The sequence below is a fragment of the Lutjanus erythropterus genome, chromosome 1, assembly GCF_056507025.1.
Source record: "Lutjanus erythropterus isolate fLutEry1 chromosome 1, fLutEry1.hap2, whole genome shotgun sequence".
NCBI lineage: Eukaryota > Metazoa > Chordata > Actinopteri > Lutjaniformes > Lutjanidae > Lutjanus > Lutjanus erythropterus.
In genome coordinates, this window is record NC_139317.1 from 30,361,244 (window position 1) to 30,384,192 (window position 22,949).

The 22,949-nt window shown below is 38.6% G+C and overlaps 3 protein-coding genes across 4 annotated transcripts; 2 read left to right on the forward strand and 1 right to left on the reverse strand.

The window, feature by feature from the left end:
* The first annotated feature begins 536 nt into the window (after positions 1-536).
* LOC146333104 (interferon regulatory factor 1-like) lies at positions 537-7,541 on the forward strand. Its single transcript, XM_084724665.1, has 7 exons — positions 537-688; positions 852-951; positions 5,555-5,734; positions 5,838-5,996; positions 6,086-6,138; positions 6,273-6,363; positions 7,205-7,541. The coding sequence occupies exons 1-7, from the start codon at positions 599-601 to the stop codon at positions 7,321-7,323; spliced, it is 792 nt and encodes a 263-aa protein (XP_084580791.1). The 5' UTR covers positions 537-598; the 3' UTR covers positions 7,324-7,541.
* A 7,683-nt stretch (positions 7,542-15,224) lies between these two features.
* On the reverse strand, positions 15,225-21,256 carry cdc42se2 (CDC42 small effector 2). Of its 2 annotated transcripts, none has more exons than XM_084719561.1 (5): positions 21,142-21,256; positions 18,030-18,273; positions 17,330-17,431; positions 17,156-17,234; positions 15,225-15,900 (listed from the first exon to the last, which is right to left on the reverse strand). In XM_084719561.1, the coding sequence occupies exons 2-4, from the start codon at positions 18,081-18,083 to the stop codon at positions 17,160-17,162; spliced, it is 231 nt and encodes a 76-aa protein (XP_084575687.1). In that variant the 5' UTR covers positions 18,084-18,273; positions 21,142-21,256; the 3' UTR covers positions 15,225-15,900; positions 17,156-17,159. The 2 variants fall into 2 exon arrangements, with proteins under 2 accessions (XP_084575687.1, XP_084575678.1); XM_084719552.1 differs by lacking the exon at positions 21,142-21,256 and adding an exon at positions 20,132-20,257.
* nip7 (NIP7 nucleolar pre-rRNA processing protein) lies at positions 20,251-22,881 on the forward strand. The gene is made up of 5 exons (XM_084719537.1): positions 20,251-20,393; positions 20,510-20,596; positions 21,181-21,319; positions 21,978-22,118; positions 22,429-22,881. The coding sequence occupies exons 1-5, from the start codon at positions 20,338-20,340 to the stop codon at positions 22,546-22,548; spliced, it is 543 nt and encodes a 180-aa protein (XP_084575663.1). The 5' UTR covers positions 20,251-20,337; the 3' UTR covers positions 22,549-22,881.
* The last annotated feature ends 68 nt before the right edge of the window (positions 22,882-22,949 follow it).

Here is a 22,949-nt window from a genome sequence, read left to right on the forward strand (position 1 = left end):
ACAACAGCAACAACAATACAATATCACAGCACTAAGACACCACAGGAAAAAAACCCTACATAATTCAGACAATGCAACAACAATAAAACTACAATATTTAAAGATAAAGATAAAACAAGATTTTTTTTTATTTTAATTTTCCCTTTCTTACCTTTTATACTGTATTATTTTTCTTTTCTTTTAAAATCTGATGATTTTACTTTTATTTTGCTGAACTTGTGAACTTGTGAAGCACTTTATGATGTCGATTTTGAAAAGTTAACAAATACATAATAATAATTCTAAGTGTTAACAGTGTTCAATCCATACTTTTCTCCATGCTCAGCATTTAGAATTGGAAGAAATACAGCATTTCCTGTAATTGGAGGAGCTCCTCAAAGCAGTGAGGAGGTTTCTGGAGGAGGAGGAGGGAAGGGATCGTCATAACTGTGAAGTCTTTGATTGGAAGAATGCGGTGGGGGAGGAAGGGTGTCCAGGTGTAACCTGTGATTTAATCTGAGCTCCTTAGAAATTTTCTGTTACTGCTGAAACTCCTGTGTAGCCAACTGTGACGCATTGACTCAAGAACTTTCTGCTCACCTGAAGCTCAGGCTGCAGCATGCAACAACCAGGCCGGCAAAGGCTGAGGCCGTGGCTGGAGGAGCAGATTCAGTCTGGGAGGTATCCAGGAGTCAGCTGGCTGGACCAGGTAGACCTCTCCATCTCACCATCATCCTATACATACATATGCACATACACACACCCACACCTGGGTGCATAAAAATTTTGCTGTGAACACAGAATAAAGCATGAATCATGAAGTATTATAATCACCTATCCAATGCTTTTTAAAATTGTATTTTATTCTACAGTCAGCACGAATCTTCCAGATCCCGTGGAAACACGCTGCCCGACATGGCTGGAGTATCGACCGAGACGCCACACTCTTCAGGAGTTGGGCCATGCACACTGGTAGGAGCCCCACACATATACAGATGTATTTTGTATTGATTGTGTTACATTTACACTTGTATGTTGATGAACAAAACAACAGCTGAAAAAGTTTATATTTATAATCACTAGTTAAAGGTATAATATGCAACATTTCTTCAGAAAAACAATGTGCACATTTATATAAACACAATCCCTTTCAGTCGTCACTTATTGTCACTCGTTGGCTGTACCTGCAAAGACACTGCGCTCTGCATGTAATTTCCTTATTTTCTCATTATTTAGCCGTGTTCTGGTTGCTTTGCCAACAGAAAATATTGGTATTTGACTTCCTGGGAATGAGACACAGCAATCAGCTGTGTTTCTGGTGCATTAATCAATTTCTGGTATATTTAACTGTGTTCCACTGTAATGTGTTCACACATGTAGAAAAGGAAACTTGTTGTTAGTGTGTACTTCCACTTTTCATGGTTAATACAATAACAATGATAATGAATTATCACCACTCGCTCAGTCCAGCAACAAAAGTTTTCCTAATGAGGGCGAACACAAGTGACTGACCATCTCTTTACTGCCTGTTAAGACTCTATAAAAAGACCTTTTCCTTCATGCTTGTGATCTATCAGTGAAGGTCAAAATACCCAAAACAACATGAAGACTGGTTTTACCGGGTGACTTCATTAATAAGAAAACATTGTCTTTAATCCAAAGGGTAATCATGAGTGCAGCGTGAAACTGTTTAAATTTGCACAATTTATGGAGGAAAAATAAAATTTCTATATGTTTTTCAATGCTAAAATGTGCCTGGACTACCTTTGTACATAATTTGATGCCAACTACGATTTCAGTGCATTCTGAAAATTATTTTAACCACCCCGATTAGATCTATCTGCAGACGTGTTTCCATCTAGGTAGACATCTTTCCAGTGAAGAGCTATTGTTCAGTCCATGTTTTTCTAGATTTACCACATTCCCAGTTTCCTGCTACGGTATGAGAATTGCACGGCGACTTTAATAACACCAGTCTGTGCCAATTAAAAATATAAAGCATGGCAAGAGCAGACATGAACAGTTATCTGTAGAGATTTTATCAATGCCCAACTAAGATCAAGGAAAAACGATCAGTTGGATTATTTGTTTTTCAGTGTGTGCAAACACATTTAAGACCTTTCCAGCGCAACTGTTCCTGTTGTTGCCTTGATTGTATTCACATGAAAGGTCACAAGACATGTATAGTAAGTCTTTCAGTCTTTCAGTTCATATAATTAGCATTTTTTAAATAGATGTGATCTGCATCAGATGACTACCTGCTGTGTACTGAGTACCTGCTTATGACGATCAAACAAATAAAATCGAGAGATTTGTTTCGCTTTTTTGTGGATAACTTTGGTTCCAGAATCCACAGAACATGGAAGATATACAATGTAATTCACAGAATATAATATTCTCCTTCATTATTCAACAGTGATTCATTTTAGAGTCAGACATTCAACAAACATTAAAATATTCCACATCATTCCTGCATTTCAGATATTATTCAACAGCAATTCAGTTTGGTGTCAGCCATTCAACAAACATTAAAATATACCATATAATTCCTCCAATATTGTTATTATTCAACAGTATTTCAGTTTAGTGTCAGGCTTTCAACGGGCATTAAAATATACCATCATTCAAACATTGTATTATTCAACCTTTAGAGCCAGTAATGTGGTTTAGCATCAAGTTTTCAACAGCTTGCAATTTCTAATTAATAATAAATTGATCATCCTGTTGTGTAAATTGCTTTTGCCCCATAATCTCATGACCAGATCAAATTTCAAGTTGAGTAAAGTCATTGTACAAATACACACACACACACAGATCACACCTTCACACACTCCAGTCTTGGGAAAGTCACGCTTTGTGACTGCATCACATCATGGGAAAACTGCATTTCAGTTGCTGTGAATGTGCACGGTGATCATATTGCTGTCAAAGTACAACAGGACTGCTCCTCGAGGGATCTAGAAAAAACATACAGCAGTTGAATCTGTAAAAAAAAAAAAAAAAAAGGGATATTAGAAGAGCTATGTTTTAAAGCTCAGCTCAATATTCAAGAGATTTTAATAAAACAAAACAAATAATACAAATTGCACAGAATATATGACCGAACCTTCAGTTCAGCCAAAAGAATTAATTCTTGGCTGTGGGTGTGGTTAGCATGTGTGCTGTAAATGATCCATAGTGGATGTGTTTAAGCTCCAGTGGTTTTATCACCGAGGCTGCCAATTCTATTCAGAGGACTGGCTGAAATCCAAATCACAGTAAATATGAAGTCACTTCACTGTGCAGTGGTTGACAGATCGTCTGACAGCTGATGACAGATCAAGTTTTTTCAAGCATTGAAGCATGACTAGAGTCATTTAACTGATGTTTGATGTACTGAGAGGCTGATATATTTATTTACTTTCTTACTTAACAGGCTCAGTGCCTCTTCCAAAGTAACACTGCAGATACCACAAGCCATGGTTTACATACCAGTTATTTGACATCTCATTAGTCTTTAGAGCAGGGGCTTAAACTGTGCCATGTGGGCCAATGGCAGCCCTCAGACACAGAAATTATATTTCTAATCAGTCGAGGTGCATTTCAATACTTTAACTTTCATTAGTCTACATTTAAGGCCACTGTGTCAAACTCCACCCCCCTAAGAAGCTTCTGTCAGGTCAGGAATGACAACTGTGGTAGTTTCCAAGTGTCACAGGAATTACATTCTGTCATCAGAGTTAATAATGCTATTAGCTAAAGCTGGCAATTTCTGTGGATGACTTGGCCATTTAATGTGGGAATGTGATGGAAAAACCACCATGGAAAAATGGTGCCTGGGGGGGAGAGGAGGTTACAGGACAAATGGATCATCTCTTACTTCATCCAATGTTGGAGGCACGTTCATGGTTTTTCCTGGGCAGCCCTCCATCATATGCTAGCTCCCTAAATTGGAGCGTACTCATCAAAATTTGGGAGCCCCTGCTTAGGAGTGATTTAAAACTGCAAACGAAGGATGGGTTAAATCCAGAGAGTTTCACTGTATATTGTGCTGTGTGAGATTGTACATGTGACAATGAAGTTGACCTTTTCCAGGTTGCTACTATTTGTGTTTACTTTCTTTCAGACAAGAATTTGTAATGACTCATATAAGAAACATGTTTATTTGGAGAGCTGTAAGAGGCTCGTGCAGCTTGTCTGATGCATGTTGTTTTGTGAATCTCTACAATGGAGGTGGCAAATGCAGTTCCGTTTTTGGGAAACACACCAGGTTTAATTATAGTGGAAATTTTGCACAGGTGTACACCGTGGCACCATGACATCACTTTTGGGTGCCGTTACTGGCACAGACAAACGTATACTCTATACATAGACACTGCACTGGCATTTGGATCGTCTGTCAGCGTCACCACCATTTTGGTCCAGTCAAGACTGGCCTGTAAACACATGCAAGCAAATAGGGGAGCTGTGGTTTTTCTGGATAAAAAGCACTATAATATCTACATTCTCAACCAATTTTAATTAGTTGTTTTTGTATTTAAGGGATCATGATCTATGTGGATTAACTTAATAAAACAAGTAATTCCAACTCAAAGTAAATAATAAACCTTAAAATATAACAAGTCACTTAATTTTGGTAGAGAAATGTCAACATAACTGTGCTTTTTATCCAGAAAAACAGCAGCTCCCTTGGTTAAACGTATCTGTTTTTAGGTCAGTCTTGACCAGATCATGTGAAAACAATTTTGATGTACCGCAGCAACAGACTGAAGTAGTCAATGCAGCTTTCTATCTACATGTTTGTCTATGGTTTCAGGTGTAAAAAAAAAGCTCACTTCTGACTATACCTCAGTGCGTCCATCAGGCATGATGTGTGTGGTTAGAGGTCTAACAGTTACTGTTTCAACTTATTATGTCTGGGCAAAATGTAAAAGCTTCAGGTTTTGTGTGGTCATCTTATTTGCTCTAATTTAATGAATAGTTTTTGCAACTAAGCATGCCTAAAACACAATATCAACTGACATAAGGAGGACCATTAGGTGGATCATGCTTTATCAACTAACCTTCAGGACCCAACTTATTAAAAACTTTTTTTCCCCCCAATTTTGTGCTGACAAGTAGCCTACTCCTTAACTATTATCTTTTAATGAACTTACTCAACTCAGTGTTAGCTTTCTCCTTTCCTTTCCTCTGTACCTAGATATGCTATGTGCTAGGCTCGTCAATGGTGAATAGAAAACCTAATTCTGGAGATGAAGAGTTAGCCAGTATTAGCAAATCACAAACTAACTAGCGAGCTAATCAAAACCAATAATTGGCTAGCTAGTTAGGTGGCATTTTTTTTCTAACATTAGCTAGCTAGTTAGCTAATGTTTTGCTAACTTAATATGAGACCTTATTTGCCAATTTTACGGGAAACGGAAAAACTTGACCGAGGCACAAAGGTTGCTCAACTGTTGATGAAGCACTGAGCAAAAAGGGGCAGGACTTGGGGGGTTCAATTGAAAAGGGGTGTTGACCAGGGCTGAATTCAAAAGCTTAGAACGAGCACACATACACACATACCAATGCTTGTGTGTACACCTGTTCACTTCAGGGCGGTACCGTCCAGGTAAAGACAAGCCAGATCCTAAGACGTGGAAGGCGAATTTCCGCTGTGCGTTGAACTCTCTGCCTGACATCTGTGAGCTGCAGGAGCACAGCAGGAAGAGGGGCAACAACGCCTACAGAGTCTACAGGATGATGCCCAACACGCAAACACACAGACGCAGGAGAGGTAGGACATGCCTGTAAAATGCTTCTGTCCCCTCAAAGGTAAACATATTCTGAAACATTCTCAGGCAGACCTCATGTGACGGCGCTGTCCTGTCCTCTCTCAGGGCTGCGGTTGTTCAGCAGGCCTCGAGAAAGACAGGCGAGTTTAGGTGATGACGCATACACCACACACACATGGCCAGCCACAACAAGACCCATTTCAGACACACCACAGAAGGCAGAGACCCCTGCAGAAGACACATTTGGCAACATTCAAACACATGGTGAGACGCTTGTTGTCAAAGTGTTTTGTTGGTGTTCTGAGTGTTTCCTCTGCAGCCTGGTAAGGATGATAGTTGTTGTTGTTCCGCAGGGATGTGGGACGCCAAACCAGATGACCAGGAACAGAATGAGGCTGTGTTTAAGGTATCACACCTTTTTTTTACTGTTTTAACTGTTTAGAGACGAGTTGCATATTCCTGGGATACAGTTCGGGCTCTGTAGATGGTGCTCAAGCTGTTTGTCTGTCTGACTGACTGTGGGTATTTTGTCTCCCACAGCTGATGGACCACTTAAGCAATGCTGACCTCTGGAACCAGACTGGGGAGCAGAGAGGATGGAGAACACACACACTGTGGGACCACTGGCATTGTACGACACTATATCTATAGTTTGTGTGTCTGTGTGTATATTAGGACTGTCCTTGACTTCTCAGTCTGTTTATCATCACTGTGTGTAAGCCAGATCATGCAATGGGTTGTGTGTGTGTGTGTGTCTGAGTGACTAAAAGGGCTGGAGCTTGTCAACAGCTAATCTTGCACACTACTGGACCAAACAGACAAACTTTTTTTTAATGTGCACTTTCATGACCATATCCTCAAGGGACCTCTCAGGGTTGTAGTGATTCACAATTTTTGAAAAACCTTGAAAAACATGAAAACATGCACAAAAACTATTTTATAGCATCTGCTGGCTCCAGTAGAAGCTGCGAGTTCTCAACTGCTTGGCTAAAAACAAGGGTTACCTTACCTTACAGTTGCAGGCCACATGTTGGCCTTTGCTGTGGCTCAAAAAATTACCCCCATAGAAAGGTGTGCATGTGTGTGAGAGAATAATCCCATGCTGCAGTTGTAAAACAATATAAAATAAACATCCAGTAGTAGATTACTTGTTCCCAAATGGTTTGCTGAGGCACGCTGGTGTGCTGTGAGGCAAGATTTTACAAAAAGTAATGAATTAATTTTAATTTGGTGCATCAATAATTTGTACGCCCATATTTTCCAATATTAAAAACTTTGCCTCCATTGGTCAGGTTGGTTATAGAGGCTGTTTGTCATGGACATGAACACAGGAGATTTTGGTTTGCACTTTGGTGTGTCTTTGGCACAAAAACTAAAAAATCAAAACAAAACACTGATTTAGACAATAACCTAAAGTTTCTGTCTGTTTCTGTTCTTGCTTGTGTGTTGACATGATGTTTTGTGTTTCCCAGGTGCTGGTGATGATAATCCATACTCTCTTCACACAGACAACTACAATGATCTGTTTGGTCCAAATTACATCAAGGAGCTCTCTGATTGGTCCACACATCATCAGACACTGATGCCGTAGCTGTGGACCAACGGCTCATCCTCCTGCAATTTGTGTTTATCATATATTTGATTAAAAGCTGTGCTTTTCCTTCAGGATTTATTGCTAACCTTTGGCTTTTTTTCCTTCCCGCTCTCTATCTGCTGAGCTGACCTCTAAAAAAGAGAAACAGGAGACGGGGAGCGGACAGAGAATATTGCTGTGTCAGATAGTAGGCCAGCCGGTCATCCTCTCTGCTGAGCATGAAGATCCTGTTCCAAGCCAAGCTTTAGCTCTGTCATCATCACTTGGGTTCACTGTGGTTCAGTGCCTCAAACTCATTGAACTTACGCCAAGCTCACACCACAGCTGACAGAGTAAACAGATCTCATTTCGCGTCAGTGCAGTTATTATCAGGCTCTGGGCTTTAATGGATGTTTAGGCAACATACAGTTAATGAAGTGCAGGACATGTGGCTTCAACAGTTAGTAGGTCAAAAATCCCATGTTTACCATCATACAGTAAGATGAATTAAACTGCAACAGGTGCAGTGACCCCCAATCCTGAGTCAAAGCAGATGTCTGTCACCAGGTCTGTGTGGAAATATTTCAGGATGCAAAGACTGCACTGTAATGAGCTGATGTTTGCTTCGACATCTGGAATATCAGACAAAATTCCATGTGAAAGCCCAAAGCATCAAACACACAGAATATGGAATCTGTCTCACCTCAATATCAGGACTTTGAAAACACCAAATAACTTGTTTCAATGAATGTTTCATAATATGAAGTATTGTAAAAGATCAACTCCATGAGGCAATTCAGTCAGGCAGTCATAGATCATTGACAATAAACATCAGCATTTCATCCTCACAAAGGTCAAGCTGCATGCAGCATGTGCAGTATATATTATGTTCATTATATTCAGCCTCAGTAGTTATTAATACCACCAGATAATAAACTCAAGTGGTCAGGTTTTGAACCCACAATTCTCCTTCTTAAATATTTGCCTAAAATAAGCTATGACCAATGTGTTTTGACAATATAGCTAATATTATACCTTAATAAGAAGTGTAAAAACATTACAGAGACTGACACCACGCCCCATGTTTGACTCAAGTTGGTGCCTATGAATATGTAGAGTATATCTGTCTGTCTCTGTGCATTTAGTTCCATTACCTTGATGACTTTGGTTTTACCACTTTTTAAGATTTCTGTTAGAACAGTGTATATTTGATTTTTTTGAGACAACTGGTGGTGCAGTTTGTTTTGTGTGATTTTGTACAACCTGTTTTATGTATTTTTAAAATAATCCTGCTATTACAAAATATAAAAGCAACCAAAGAACATTACTTTGCTGAGAGTCTTTATGTCCTGTGTGTATACATATGATGGTAATAATAATCACTGAGGTGTAATCTGTCTATTACTTTTGGATTTTTTTGCTCTCAAACTTATTGCACATGTATCTACATACTGTAAATAAAAATGTAATAGTTACTGACAGTGAGAGATGAACAACTCCCAGTTCATCTGACTTGACAAAAAGCTAAAAAGGCTTCAGAAGGTGCTTGTGTGCATCACTTCATTAAAGTTTATAACCAGCAGGGGAATGAATCATTCCCACAGTTATTGTTACACTGCTATCAATCCTGTGATGAATAAAAAGAAGCCGACCTGTAGCGTGCCTTTATTGTTTAATGACTTTACAAACTTTTAACATTAAAGATATTTTCAACAGCACAGAACCTTTAAAGAACCTAAACTCTTTTCACTATTGCAGTGTTCATATATAGCTGCAAACCAGGAGAGAAGTAATTAGATGAACTAGTCTTCTTCACGAGTCTAGTCAGACTAGCCCTGACACTGTAAAAAGAAACAAATGTGTAATACTAAATAAATACAGCCACAAGTACATCTAACTAACACTTCCAGGTTCAGTTAACAATGATGTGATCTCCTGACATCTAATCTCTTTAGTCTTACTGTAAAAATGCTGTTTTAATGGCTGCTGACAGCTCAATGTATAGTGAATTTGAGGTTAATATATATGTTAATTTAATTTCACATGAAATTCTGCAGTGAATGAACGTAAGTACAATTTCATATGAAAGCACTTGTACTTTATTGAGTATAACTGCTTCAGAAAAAAACAAAACATCTAAAATATCTATATTTTTTCTTGGCAGTTATTTGTGTTAGCCCAACACAGGACATTTTCACAGAAGACACTGTGACTTGTCATAGCTTGTCCCTAATTATGGCTTGTGTCATGATGCCTTTCTGTGGTTCAGTGTGCACAACACCGAGTGGCACACCTGAATGAAATTACTTCAGGCTATAAATATTACACCTGTGCTTTTCCTACTGCAACTGCATGTCTAATAAAAAGAAGTACATTTACTTAGTTACAGTACCCATAACATATTGAGTTTCTTGTACTGTATTTACATTTCTTGTTGCTGTCTACTTCTACTCAACTACATTTCTGACAACAATGTACTTTTTACTCCACTTTACTAATCAATTATAACACATGGTCAATAGTGAAAATTTTCAGTATAGACATTTTATACTACTTCATACTCCTACTTTATGTAATGATATTGTACTTCTTACTTCACCTTTTGTTTACAGCTGTAGTTACTTTTCAGATTAAGATATTGCATAATCAGTTTCTAAAATATAACCAAGAGCGTACAATGCAGTTAAAAGTTACAACATTAAAGTACATGGGCTATTCAGCATGAGTTCTTTTACTTTAAGAACATTTTGTTGCTAATATTCTGTCCTTTTATTAAAAGTTTGAATGCAGGACTTGTAATGGAGTACATTTGTGGTATTGCCACCTTTATTGAAATAAGTGATTTGAATACTGCCGGCAAATTTCAGATGACTGTTACGTGTTAGCAGTTCCACCAAAGAGACATTTTCACTCTTGACTTCTGGTCTCATTTGAATATCTGTTAAATGATCACAGAGGTAAAATATTCCATTATTTCAAAAGAATGAGCAGAACTACAGAACTTTTTTTGTCCTTTCCTTTCCCATTAATCATCTTACAACACCTCTGGATTTATCTGATGACCCTTATGAGAAGGGCACCCCCTCCTTCAGTGACTGCTTAGCTAAACTACCCAAATGTGTCTTAAGTAAATACAGCTCCACATTCACCAGATACAACAATAAACTTACGACTTAGATGTTACTGTATCAATGTTAAACCTCTTATGATTAAAAATAATAAATAAGTCAAAAGGGCTGTTTTTCTGGAGAAGAGCTGCACAATAAGTAAAATGTTTACCTAAGCAGGAGTCCTACTTGTAGTGGAGTATTTTATATTGTGGTATTGGTACTTTTAGTTAAAGCTACTACTATAAACTTAAATATTTTGTGGATTTTGGAGGCCCATATGGACAAAAACTGTAGTGTTTCCACTGTAATAACAACAAAATGTAATTTATATACAGATAAGGACGATATTATTACCCCCCCACCCCCCCACCTATGAAAATGTCATTTTCTTAAAAGTATTGCCCAAGTGCTATTTAACAGAGAAAAGAAGGCCTGAGGAATCAGGAGACGTGTCTCCATTCTTCTTTAGTGAATCTCTCAAGCTCCTCCAGATTTGATGGTCTTCTGACATGGACCTTGGTCTTCAGTTCACCCCACAGATTTGCAATAGGATTCAAGTCAGGGCTTTGTGCAGGTCAGTCAGTAATGTTCACTTTGGTCCTCTGGAGGTAGTTCTTCACCAGGAGTGATGTATGTTTTTGGTCGTTGTCGTTAGAAGACAAAGTGACGACCCAGACTCAGTTTTTCTGCTGACTGCTTGAGGTTTTATTTCAAAATCTCCACATATCCTTCTTTCTTCATGATTCCTTCCACCTTGATGAGATTCCCAGTTCCAGAAACACTGAAGCATCCCCACAGTATAATACTCCCACCACCATGTTTCACTGTGGGGACAGTGTTCTTTGGGTTATACGCCTCTCCCTTCTTTCTCCAAACATAAGCAACGTCTCTGTGGCCGGAGAGCTCTAGTTTTGTTTCATCTGACCAAAGGACACACTTCCAGTTTGCATAATCTTTCTCCAGGTTGTCCTTAGCACATTTCAGTCTGGCTTGATGGTGTCTCTTCTGCAGAAGTGGAGTTTTTCTTGGTCTGTAACCTCGCAGTTCATTCCTGTGCAGGGCTCTAGTGATTGTCTTCTTTGAGATGTTACAAACCAGCTCAAGGAATGCAACAAGAAGGGGAGTCCACACAAGGGGTTAATGTAAAAACAAGAATAATTTATTAACCTAAAGCTAACACAGATCATAACACAAACCAAAAAAGACCACAAGGTGGATGCCAGCTGGGGGAAGGGAGAGACAGAGTGAGCAAAGGGCCCAGCTTTTAAGCTCAGAGGCCCAGGTGAGCTCAATCAGCTGATGACCCTCCCATGTCAGCCAGTGGACAGCTCCATGCTTAGGGGACTAATGAGGAGCCTGTCCATTATCACCTGGAGACAAGGGGGGGGGCAGACAGGAGGGAAAAACAAGAAACAAGATCTTTTCCTGACTGGCACGTAACAGAGACTACAATTCCCAACTTGGCTCAGTCATTCACTAGTATCTTGGCAGTTGTTGTGGGGTCTTCAGACACGTCTCTCACTAGTTTTCTTTCCAGAGTCTTTGAAATCTTTAGCTTCCTACCTCTGCCAGGCTTGTTCTGTACTGTGTGGCTCTCTTTGAATTTCTTGATGATACTTCTCACTCCAGTTCTTGACACTTGAAAACGCTGTGATAACTTTGTATATCCTTCTTCTGCTTTGTGAGCATCAACAATTATTTTTCTCAAGTCTAAACTGATTTCTTTTGTTTTTGGCGTGATGCTTTCTCAAGTGACAGCTCAAACCCTTACTGAAGTTTTTATACTGTGTGTAAATTAGAAGATAACCCTCAGTTTTAACTTGATTTTACAAGCTTTGAGCAACAACAGTGGTTTGTGCTATGACTCAACAAAGACATCAGTTCTTAAGGGAGCTAATAATATTGACCCCAGTAATTTTTGTTTTTTTTTTCTGAAATAATTCTGTTATTGTGTGCAAAAACAAATAATAAAAATTGCTTGCTCTGTGAAAAAAGCACCTGGGAAAACTTTGAAAGAAAACTATTTCATAGGGGGGGCTAATAATTTTGTCCTCAACTGTATAACTTTCTCAGCACCCCACAGATGTTGTGGTTTTGGACTCAAGTGAAAACACAGAACACACAGTTGGTCAAACTTTAACATTGAACATTTATTTTTCATTTTGTATTCTGAAAAATGCAGAAAAAAGACAGATGAATTTCCCTTAAAGAGGGAACTGCATATCATGCAGTTCCTGAGGAAAAACAAAACAAACAACAACAAAAAAACAAAAACGAAAAAACACTGCTCCAACTCTGCCTTCCCAGTATTTGATTTACAGAAAAGTGACCAAAAATATGTATGACCCTCATTACATATAAACCATGGATCCATTACTTTTTATTTACAATATCATCATAAAATAAGTCCTATGACAGGAATCCTGTAAGGAAACATTTTTAGGTCACATTCAACCAGTCCACTAGCACAGCCTGCTGGTCACATAATATACTGCAATCCCAGTATGTCTGCACATACTACAGCATTTAGCCCAGAGCTGGAAAAAAAAAAAAAAACTACACATATGTGGATCTCTTCTGACACAGGAATTACTACAGAAACATTTAAAGAGGAACAAATGACCTCTGTGATAATATTTTAGGCTGATGAATCACATAATTAAAATCTGTCAGAAAATGTTGGGAAAATGGCTACTATCATTTTTAAGGCTGTAAATGATATAAAAAATACAATTGTGACTATCAGTATTACGTTGTCTGGTACATACACCAAGTATTTCATTCTCAATAGTATCACAATCATTTAACACCAATCTACACAGACTTTTGCTTGACTGTATAATACAACCACATTCTGTTGGAATAATAGCAAATCATAAGATGTACATGAAGACAAATAAAAACATGTATTAACATATCCAGGCCTGCTGGTGTACTTGACACCTTTGACTGTTTGATTTACAATCACTGGTAGCAGTGATGAGCGCTGTGATGAATGCGACAGACCCCAAGAAGGAGGGACCACGTATTTCATCTTTATACCACAGCTGCTATCACTGTCTGCAAAGGTGTGCTGAAATGAAGCCTGAATCAGAAATTTGGACTACATATGACAATACTGAGGGACAAAGTGTACCAGCCTGTAAATAACAAGAGGCAAGATTAACATAACTGATAACCAGTGTGATCAGGCTATAAGAGCTGCACTTATTTACTTCTCCTTAAGAGAGGAAAATGAGGTCTCCTTAAAAAAGGAGGGTAAAGTTTTAAACAATCACATAATCTGGAAATAACTTAATTTGATGTCCATAATGGGTCAGAAGGGGATTAAATATCTTATAATTTTTTTCTGACAAGATAACGTTAACATCATATGGAAACATTAACATTTTAACAATGAAGCAACTGAATCACTGACACAGCTGCAGAGCTGGGTCACATAAGGTGGAATGCAACGCCAAGGCTTTGTTCTGACTGCAGGCAAAGACAGCCTGTCTGCACTGTTATTTGCAAGTGATCAGACTGGATTTGTGTATCCAGACATCCCTAACCTATCCGTTTGGGTTGCTGTGGTAGCAACATAGCCATCAGTAACTATGTATGCTGATGATGTGGCTTTCCAGATGCACAAGCATGAGAAACAGAGATTCATCATCTCGCCCTTTAATCAATTGTGCTGTTAGACTGCGGTGCAGAACTCCTCCATCGCACCAAAGGCTAGTATACAGCACATGGGAAAAGCTGGCCTTCGGGACTTTCTGCCAGCAAGCTTTCTGCCTAAGAGCCCAGAAAGCTTTCTGGTAGAAGTGCTTTAAGAGGTCAGGTGACATAGTATAAAGAGTGACAAAGAATTCAACCTAAAGGCAAACCTCTCCCCTGTACTGGTATACACCACAATGGTCAGTTACTCTGGTCCACTTCTGTCACTGCATTTGTTGTTGTGTATGGACTGAGATGCATCTGCAGAAATCTGTTTGGAATCGAACTTCAAACCACTGTAAAACGTGGCTCTGATCTGGATTGAAAAAGTTGTCTTTCATGTGAATTTTTGCTGTCTAGACTTTCTGAAGGCAATCTAAATATACCAAAAAAAACTCAGATTTGGACTGACAGTCTGAATTAGAGCTGCAAAGTTTAATCAATTAATGTTTCTTTGCTCCTCTATGACAGTAAACTTAATATCTTTGGGTTATTGACAAAATTAGACAATTTGAGGTTGTCATCATGGGCTTTGGAAAAATCAGATCGACATATTTCACCATATATCATCATCATATATCATTTTATATACCAAACAACTAATCACTTACTGAGAAAATAATCAACAGATTAATCAACAATGCAAATAGTCTGTACAAGACCTTCATAGCATCTGTCAGCTTTCAGAGGTTGAGCACGCGAAACTACCAAGACCTCCTCAGGAACAAAATGATCTCAAACTGTGGTTGTATTAGCCAAAAAAGAACTTAGGTAAAGAGAAATACTTTAAGAAGTCATGACAAGACAGTGCACAACACAAACAGCAGTTAACAGCAGTTACAACTGACCAAAAAACATGATGAACATAAAGTTGCTGAACTACAGGTTTGAGAACACTGCTAATTGTATCAAACCTGACCCACATTCGTGGTGGCGTTGGAATGGTGATTTGGTTACTTCCGAGTTTAATTCTTGGTCTAAAGTTGGTACACAAGCCTTTAAAAGAATTTAAGAAAAAAAAAATCTTGTTGAAAGCACTGAGCTCAATATTTGCAGCATCAAGCTGCCAAATGACACTAACAAAACAAATAACGAACATGACTTCAGAAGGCAGATTAGGAAGTTCATATTTTATTAAAATTCTATATGGTTCAATCTAAATGAGTATAAAAAAAACAGTTGAAATCAATGCGAAATTCCTAAGCAAAGTGAGTGTACAATGTATGATCCAGTGTACTCTACTCATTTCAAGTTTATTACAAGACAGCAATCTTCAACCCTGAAAGCAACTCAGAGAATCTTGAGTATTTCTCAGAATAAAACAATGAACAAATCGCTTTTTGCCTTGCTACCTCTACCTGTCCTTTGATAAACCTCTGAGAATAAAGAAGGAAACTCAATGTTCCAAATCTCCGGTGTGGCCCAGCCACCATGAGGTCCGTTAACAAATCAGATAATAAATACAGGCATCCAAATTGGCTACAACAGCAAATAATTTTGAAACCATTTTCCTCATGCATACACACAAGCATACATCTGACTGAAATTATGAGCTTTCTAAACCCTCGTATCTACTCTTTAACAGTTACTCTTTACAGTGCAACAGTATGGCAGCAAATGGATAGCAGTGCTTTCATTAAAAAAAGGAATGGAAAATAAAAATATATACAACATTATGGAAAAGCAGTAGTTTCATCTTTTGGTCCTGTGTCCATTACAGACAGAACTGCTTTTTGAAAATGCTTCCTCATATCAACAACAGTAGTTTCCACAAGACTGTGAAGGGCTGTGGGGGGAAAAAGTGGAACAAATGTTAGGATCTCAACTGCTACTGATACATGGGTTGTGGGTTATGCCTACATCACACAATTTGACCATCAAATATGAGCCTGTTTGGTCAAAATCTAGAGATGCCGGTAGGGGAAAGAACTTTTTGAGAGCACATGAAGAGTGACTGGGTCTAAGAACAAATAGTAAAGGTGACCATGGCAACATCCAGTGGGAGTTTAAAAAAACAAGACATGGTGCAACATTAACAGTTAACCAGTTGCCTGAAGCCAGTAGAAAGCAATGCCATGGCCCAAATCAGGCCAGTGTCATAAAAAACAAAAGTCAGTAAAAATTTACTGACAGCTGAGTCACTGTCATAAGGAAAACAAAAGTGGTTATCAGCACAACAAGGCTAATCAAGAGGAAAAAAGACATTCACTCCTTTGTGGAGGGAGGGATGAATTCCCTGCAATAAAACATGACTATGAACAGCAGCAGTAAATACCTGCTGTGTGGCATTTCACTGGGTTCGTCTCAAAGCCACACAAGACAGGCTTAATGTTGTGTGTATGCATAATTTGCATTCATATGTTATGGCACAGCATGGGTGGAGGCAGGTCAGGGACTTTAGGTTCTAGATGTTAATGTGAAAGTTTTCGAATTTTAATATTGATCCTTCTCATCAATAAAGGTGTTCAAAAGAATAGTTTGAATTATTTGATGCAGGGTTATATGAGGTGATGATAAATTTTTTTAAGTGGATACATTTCCTTTTGTTGCTGACCCTGCTTAGTTTCCGTGCTGGTGCCCCTCTCCGTTTCTCCAAACTGTGGGTGTGCAGACCAGCAACCACTGTAGGTAAAACACTGACTATCGAAAAGCACCTAATACAACCCCACTTCAAGTAATCCAAGCTATCCCTTTAAGATTAAAGTCTAAAACTACATTTCTGTTTACAGCTTGAGAAACAGAGGAACTATGTGCTTTCTTTGCAAATGAACCTCTCACATACTGCAGATTGCTGATCAGTGTTTAGCAAGAGTGCTGCACTATTCTATCAAATTCTGCAAACAATTTTTTGCATGTTTAGACCAGAGGTTTACATAAAATCTGTAGGTAATTTAATTTTCCAACAAAAACCTGACCCTTTACCAGTCAAAAAGTAGGTATTTGCAGAAAACAAGTCTAAGCTGGGCTCCTATGGCTTTGGGGTAGTGAAAGCTCTGTGGCTTAAACATCAGTTCCTCTAAGGGATGCAACGAATCTCTCACCTTGTTACAACTGGGAACCTTCAGACCTTCCGTGCGCATAGCCCCCTTTAGATTTCATCTGGGCCTGAACAAGGTCCACCTGCAAACATCGAGGTGTTAATGTAAGTTGACTTAAGACTTATCATTGCTATACTCTGTTGGATGAATATTCTGTAAAGAGAAAATAAAACATACTGATGGCAATCCCAGGCCCATTTCCCCCGAGCCTACGTGTGTGGTGTGAACAAAGTTTGTTGGCTCTCCGATCATGGAGCGATCGATCCGTCGCCGCCGTTTCTGAAAACAAGTACCACAAAGATTAAGTTTGCATTTACTGTTTAAGCCTAAAGATTGCTCATCTTAGTGTCATAAATATATTTAAGGTAGGCCTAACATTACTAATAAGTGAAGATGGAGAAGAGGTAAACACCAGCTGAAGCCAAGCCTACTTGTCCTTCTTCTGTTTACATACCCACCTCTACTGTGGAGCTCAAACTGACACAGAGGTTGACACTCATGTTTCCTTTTATCTTATCTGTTATTAGACAGACAGGCGACAACTGCTTGTCCACAATAACAAACCTTACTGAATCTAAGTACGTGTTGTGTCAGGCAGTGGGATGTGGTTAGCTGCCACTTTCTTATTCAGGCTTAATCTCAGATGGAAAGAGGATGTATCAGGCACGGAACAGCTGGTTTTAAAAAAACCTTATCAGAGCATATTCACTATTTTCACAGCTTGTGTAAAATGGAAGATATATGGGTTGGCACACTAGAGAACAATGCTTTGCTTATTAAACTATAGTCTATCTACGACACATTTCATACCAACGTCAAGGCAGTGACATTAAAATTCAGTCAATCAATTTGTCTGCCATGTTAATTTCATACTCACGGGTTGTGGCTGCTCTGCAATGCAGCAGCTGAAACAAACCCAGAACTCAGTCATTCTGAGGCTGACGAAGAAGCCGCAGCAGTTTCCTCTCTCAGTTCAGACGTCTCTTTGCGTCTGTCTTCCTGTTCAGTCTTACCAGAGCCACAAACACACGCCGGAAACTGATGACAGATGCAGACCACTGGTTTATCCTGGTTATACCGTTGGCACGAGAACTGGTCTCCCAACACAGGGCAGCACACTCCTGTTAACACATGTGAGACGCAGAAAAAAATTAAATCATGTTTTTTTCCCCCATCAAATTCTGACATACTATGAGAAATTTGACATTACTATAAAGTTTATCCATCATGTCCACACTTTGTTTTCCATGTCAACCAACCATAAATTTGGACTAGCAATTTCTGGGCAGCTTAAAAGTCAAAAGTAGCATTATTTGATTATATGGTTAATGCTGGTTAAATTATATAGTAGTGATAGTAGCCAGTTTTAGGCCAAGTGTGCTGTTGCCTTCACTTAAGTAGATGTCTCATCTGGTCAGAGCTAGAGGGTGTGACACTGGTGTACATATTCTAATGAAAAATAGTGCATGACCAGTCACCTGCTATAAAACATATGTCAGCCAATCAGTATATTTCTGTTGTAAGCCATCTCTTGTGGTAAAAAAAAAAAAAAAAAATCCTAACCTTGGGCTTTCATGGTCACTGATCAGCAGATGTTTCAGTGTTCATCATACTGCAGCCTTGATAAGGCATTCATGTTAATGAATATCTCCCTGGAGTTGAAACCATCTATTCATCATACCATCTAATCATCATTAATTGATTAGTTGTCAACTATTAAATTAATCGCCAACTGTTTTGATAATTGATAAATCTTTATTTTATTTTTTAAAGAAAAAAGTTAAAATTCTCTGATTTTATCTTCCCAAATGTTAACATTTTCAGGTTTGTTTACTCCTCTATAACAGTAAACTAAATATATTTGGGTTGTGGACATTTGAGGGCATTGTCTTGGGCTTTGAGAAACACTGATCAACATTTTTCACCATTTCTGACATTTTATAAACCACACATATAATTTATTTAACACAAGAAGTAACAGATCTATCAACAATCAAAATAAAAATTTGTTGCAGCCCTACTTCAAATTGCTCCTTTTACACCACAAAGACTTCATTTCCTGTTTACTCCTTATTTTTTTTGTTTTAGTTTTTGTTTTGTTTTTTTGCTTGAAACGTATTTGAAACGATTGATAGACTATAAAAAATGTAGGCAACTAATAGTCTTTACATTGACTGACTGACAAATAATTGCAGCTCTGGTGAAGATAATGGTTTTGCTGTGTATAACTTCACTTGGCAGCATCAGAAAAGCAGGATCAGGCTTATTCCCCTCAGCCATTATTACTGTCAGACAGGAGGTGACAGGAGGATCAAATGATCTGCCAAACGCAAAGAGCTCGCTGACAACGTAGATTTCCTAATTTGTAACTTTGGCTGGTACATTACACATTATCGCTGACACTAAACAGTTACAGTTCACTGCATATAGGTGCATCATATTATCAGGTGCGAGCAAGAGAGGTGCTCAATGTTGATCTTAATGACTGCTGAGATCCTTAAAAGGATTAATTACTCTGCCTTTCATCTCAGATCACAACGTAATCGGTATTTACAAACAAATGAGCGTTATGTAACTTCGCACCGCTGCGGCAAAGACTCGCGTCTTCACTCGTCGAGTCCGAGACAAATTCACAACTGAGTACAATTCAGAGTAGTCAGTCATTGCAATTCAGTGTTTCAGAATTGATTTAAATTCCTTTAGTGGAGCGGGGTCGTTGCCTGCAGCGAACCAGCGTTAGCCACTAGCTAGCAGAGTTAGCTCAGAAGCTAGCTCGCTAACAGCAGCAGGTCCTGTTTTTTTCCTCCTCTGACAGCTAGCTGTTAGCTAACCGGGCTAGCTGAAACCGTTTTCGAAAGTATGACTTCAATGCCCAAGCGAAACGAAATGTAAAACAAATCAATGTTCAAGTAACACTTCACCGGCTATACAGTAAACCTATTACCAAGAGTTACTATAATTTTGAGCCAATAAACTTACCAGATGGCGGACGGTTTGCCGAAGTGAAAACCAACGATCGACTGAACGCTAAAGAATGCAAAAAAATCAAGGAAGTGAGCTCCCTGATTACGTCAGTTCACTTCCGCTGTATAGTGTGACTGCTTCCGATGTTGACCCACGTTTTCACGTTGCTCTAAGGAGATTCAGATATAACGTTGCTAGAAGTTGTGTTTTAAAGACTCAAGATGAGGCCACTAACAGACGAAGAGACGAAAACGATGTTTGAGAAGTTGTCGAAATAGTAAGTGGACACAGAGGACAAAGGTTTTGTTTGCCTGTTAAGATTCAAATGATATAAAACATGTTAGCATCGATGTTAGCACCTTTGATTGAGCCATGTCTATTTTCCCTCAACAGCATCGGTGAAAACATCAAACTGTTGGTGGACCGACCTGACGGTACATACTGTTTCAGACTACAGAATGACCGCGTGTACTACATGAGGTAAACCAGGATACGTTAACATGTTTTATTATATATCACTTGGAAGTGTAGTGTAACGAGTTGAAGTACATTTACTCAAATACTGCACTTACTTGTACTTTGTGTATTTACTAGTAATTATTGGTCACTTTGTAGATTTAAATTATTAATACCAGTATAAACTAACTAATTATCATACATTATAAATTAAGCTACCCTGTAGTGAATATAATGAGCCCCACCGTTACTGGCTGCAATATCGCAGTATTTAACACAATAACGGATCAGTAATTACAATACACTTATTTAATTTATTATATTATTTTGACACGTGCCATTCTGCATAATGCAAAAACTCCATGTCATGATACACGCAAATATTTGTGTTGGAGTGCATTGTATGTTATGTTTAAACTCCTTCCTAGTACATAGAAGTGTTATCTGTCTACACTGTTTTGACTGCATAAAAATACCAACTTTAACTCAGATTTTATGTATATGGTCATGTGTTCTTTCTTTAATCATAAAAAAATAATTCTACGTAAGTAAAGTATCTAAATACTTACACGTCGTGAGATTAATTTATCGTCGTTTTCTGTTCACAGTGAGAAAATTCTCAAGTTGGCCACGAACATTTCCCGGGACAAGCTTGTGTCAGTGGGAACATGTTTTGGAAAGTTCACAAAGACCAATAAGTTCCGTCTGCACATCACAGCTCTGGATTTCCTGGCGCCATATGCAAAGGTGAGTAAGTGCTGGGTGCAACTCATTAATGTTATCTGTATTTTTGCTTCTATCATTCGCATCTCTTTTTCACACCTTAACCTCCGACTAGTGGAGGTTAAGAGTAAGAGATGCAATGATGACATAGAGGAAGTGAAGCAACATAAATATTCAGTGTCAAAACTCTGTCTCATCCTGGGCCACATCAGTATGTTGGTAACTCTAACCCTAACTTAATAATAATAATTAGCTTTGAAAGCATAAGTCTAGGGAATAATATATATATAAATTGTACTTTGAGTAATAAAATCAAAATAACAAGCATTTTCATTTTGTGTAGCCTATAGGTTTCATATACAAAATTGTATATTTGCTTCAAAATTAAATTACTGCGTTTTGCATGGTACAGCCACTTGGCTAGATTGCTACTGCTGGAAATGGAAATGGTCATACAATATTGAGATGTTATCTAGCGTATACTGACTTTTAGCAGCTAGATGCCTCTAGTGTGTGGATAACACAATCAGGATGTATTCTGGGACGTGTTTGTGAGCTGTCTTGGGCTACAAAATAAGTCCACAGGCCTTGAGTTTGACATGTGTTCTAGGGTATCTTACAATGTGATAACTTATATTGCATGTCTGTCTGAATAACTTGAGGCTTTTTGTCATGTCTTCAGTTCAAGGTGTGGGTGAAACCTGGAGCAGAGCAGTCGTTCCTCTATGGGAATCACGTGCTAAAATCTGGGCTCGGGAGAATCACAGAGAACACTATGCAGTACCAGGGAGTTGTGGTCTACTCCATGGCTGATGTGCCTCTTGTAAGTTTTTAACATATGTTATACCACTCAGTTGGTTGGGGATGTACTCACAGTACATCGTAAAGTGCTTCTATTCCAGCTGAGGCCACTTGTGCTGAGAATGGACACGTAGTAGTTACTATGCTTCACTTAAGAAGTGCTATGGTCTGGCTGTCAGTTGTCTTCACAATGCATCCATACATACTGCATGTACCAAAAGATGAGAATACCATATAACTTATTTTTTAGATCATATGATAAAAAAAAATGTTTATCACTGTCTGTGTTCTCTGAGGAGATTTCTGAACCGCTTATCGGTCTTATTTCTCAGGGTTTTGGAGTGGCAGCCAAGTCTACCCAGGAGTGTCGGCGAGTTGACCCCATGTCCATCGTAGTGTTCCACCAGGCCGACGTAGGAGAGTTCATTAGGAATGAAGACACATTGACATAAAGATGCATCAAGAACTGGACTGTCAAATGCCCCTTTTCATACCCAGTATCATTCAAAGAAATTCACATCCAGAAAAACTGGTTGGATGAAAGTTCTGGGTTCAATGGCATCTTAACAGCAGATGTCAAAACTGGCCCATATTTCCAGTGCAGTCTAGGACTGAAACAGTCAATTGACTCACATTTTGATACTACTCATCTACCATCAGAAGGATTCCCTTGTCACCAAGCCTCCTGATACTCTCCTTCACTTTGTCAAGTTTTGTTCAAATGAAGGGAAATGCTTGTTTTTCTTTTGTAGATGTCATTCAAATAAATCCATATTGTCTTTGTATTTGTGTCTTTGCAAGATTGCTGCTGTACACATGGAAGCATTAAAAGTGCATAACAGACATTGCAGGT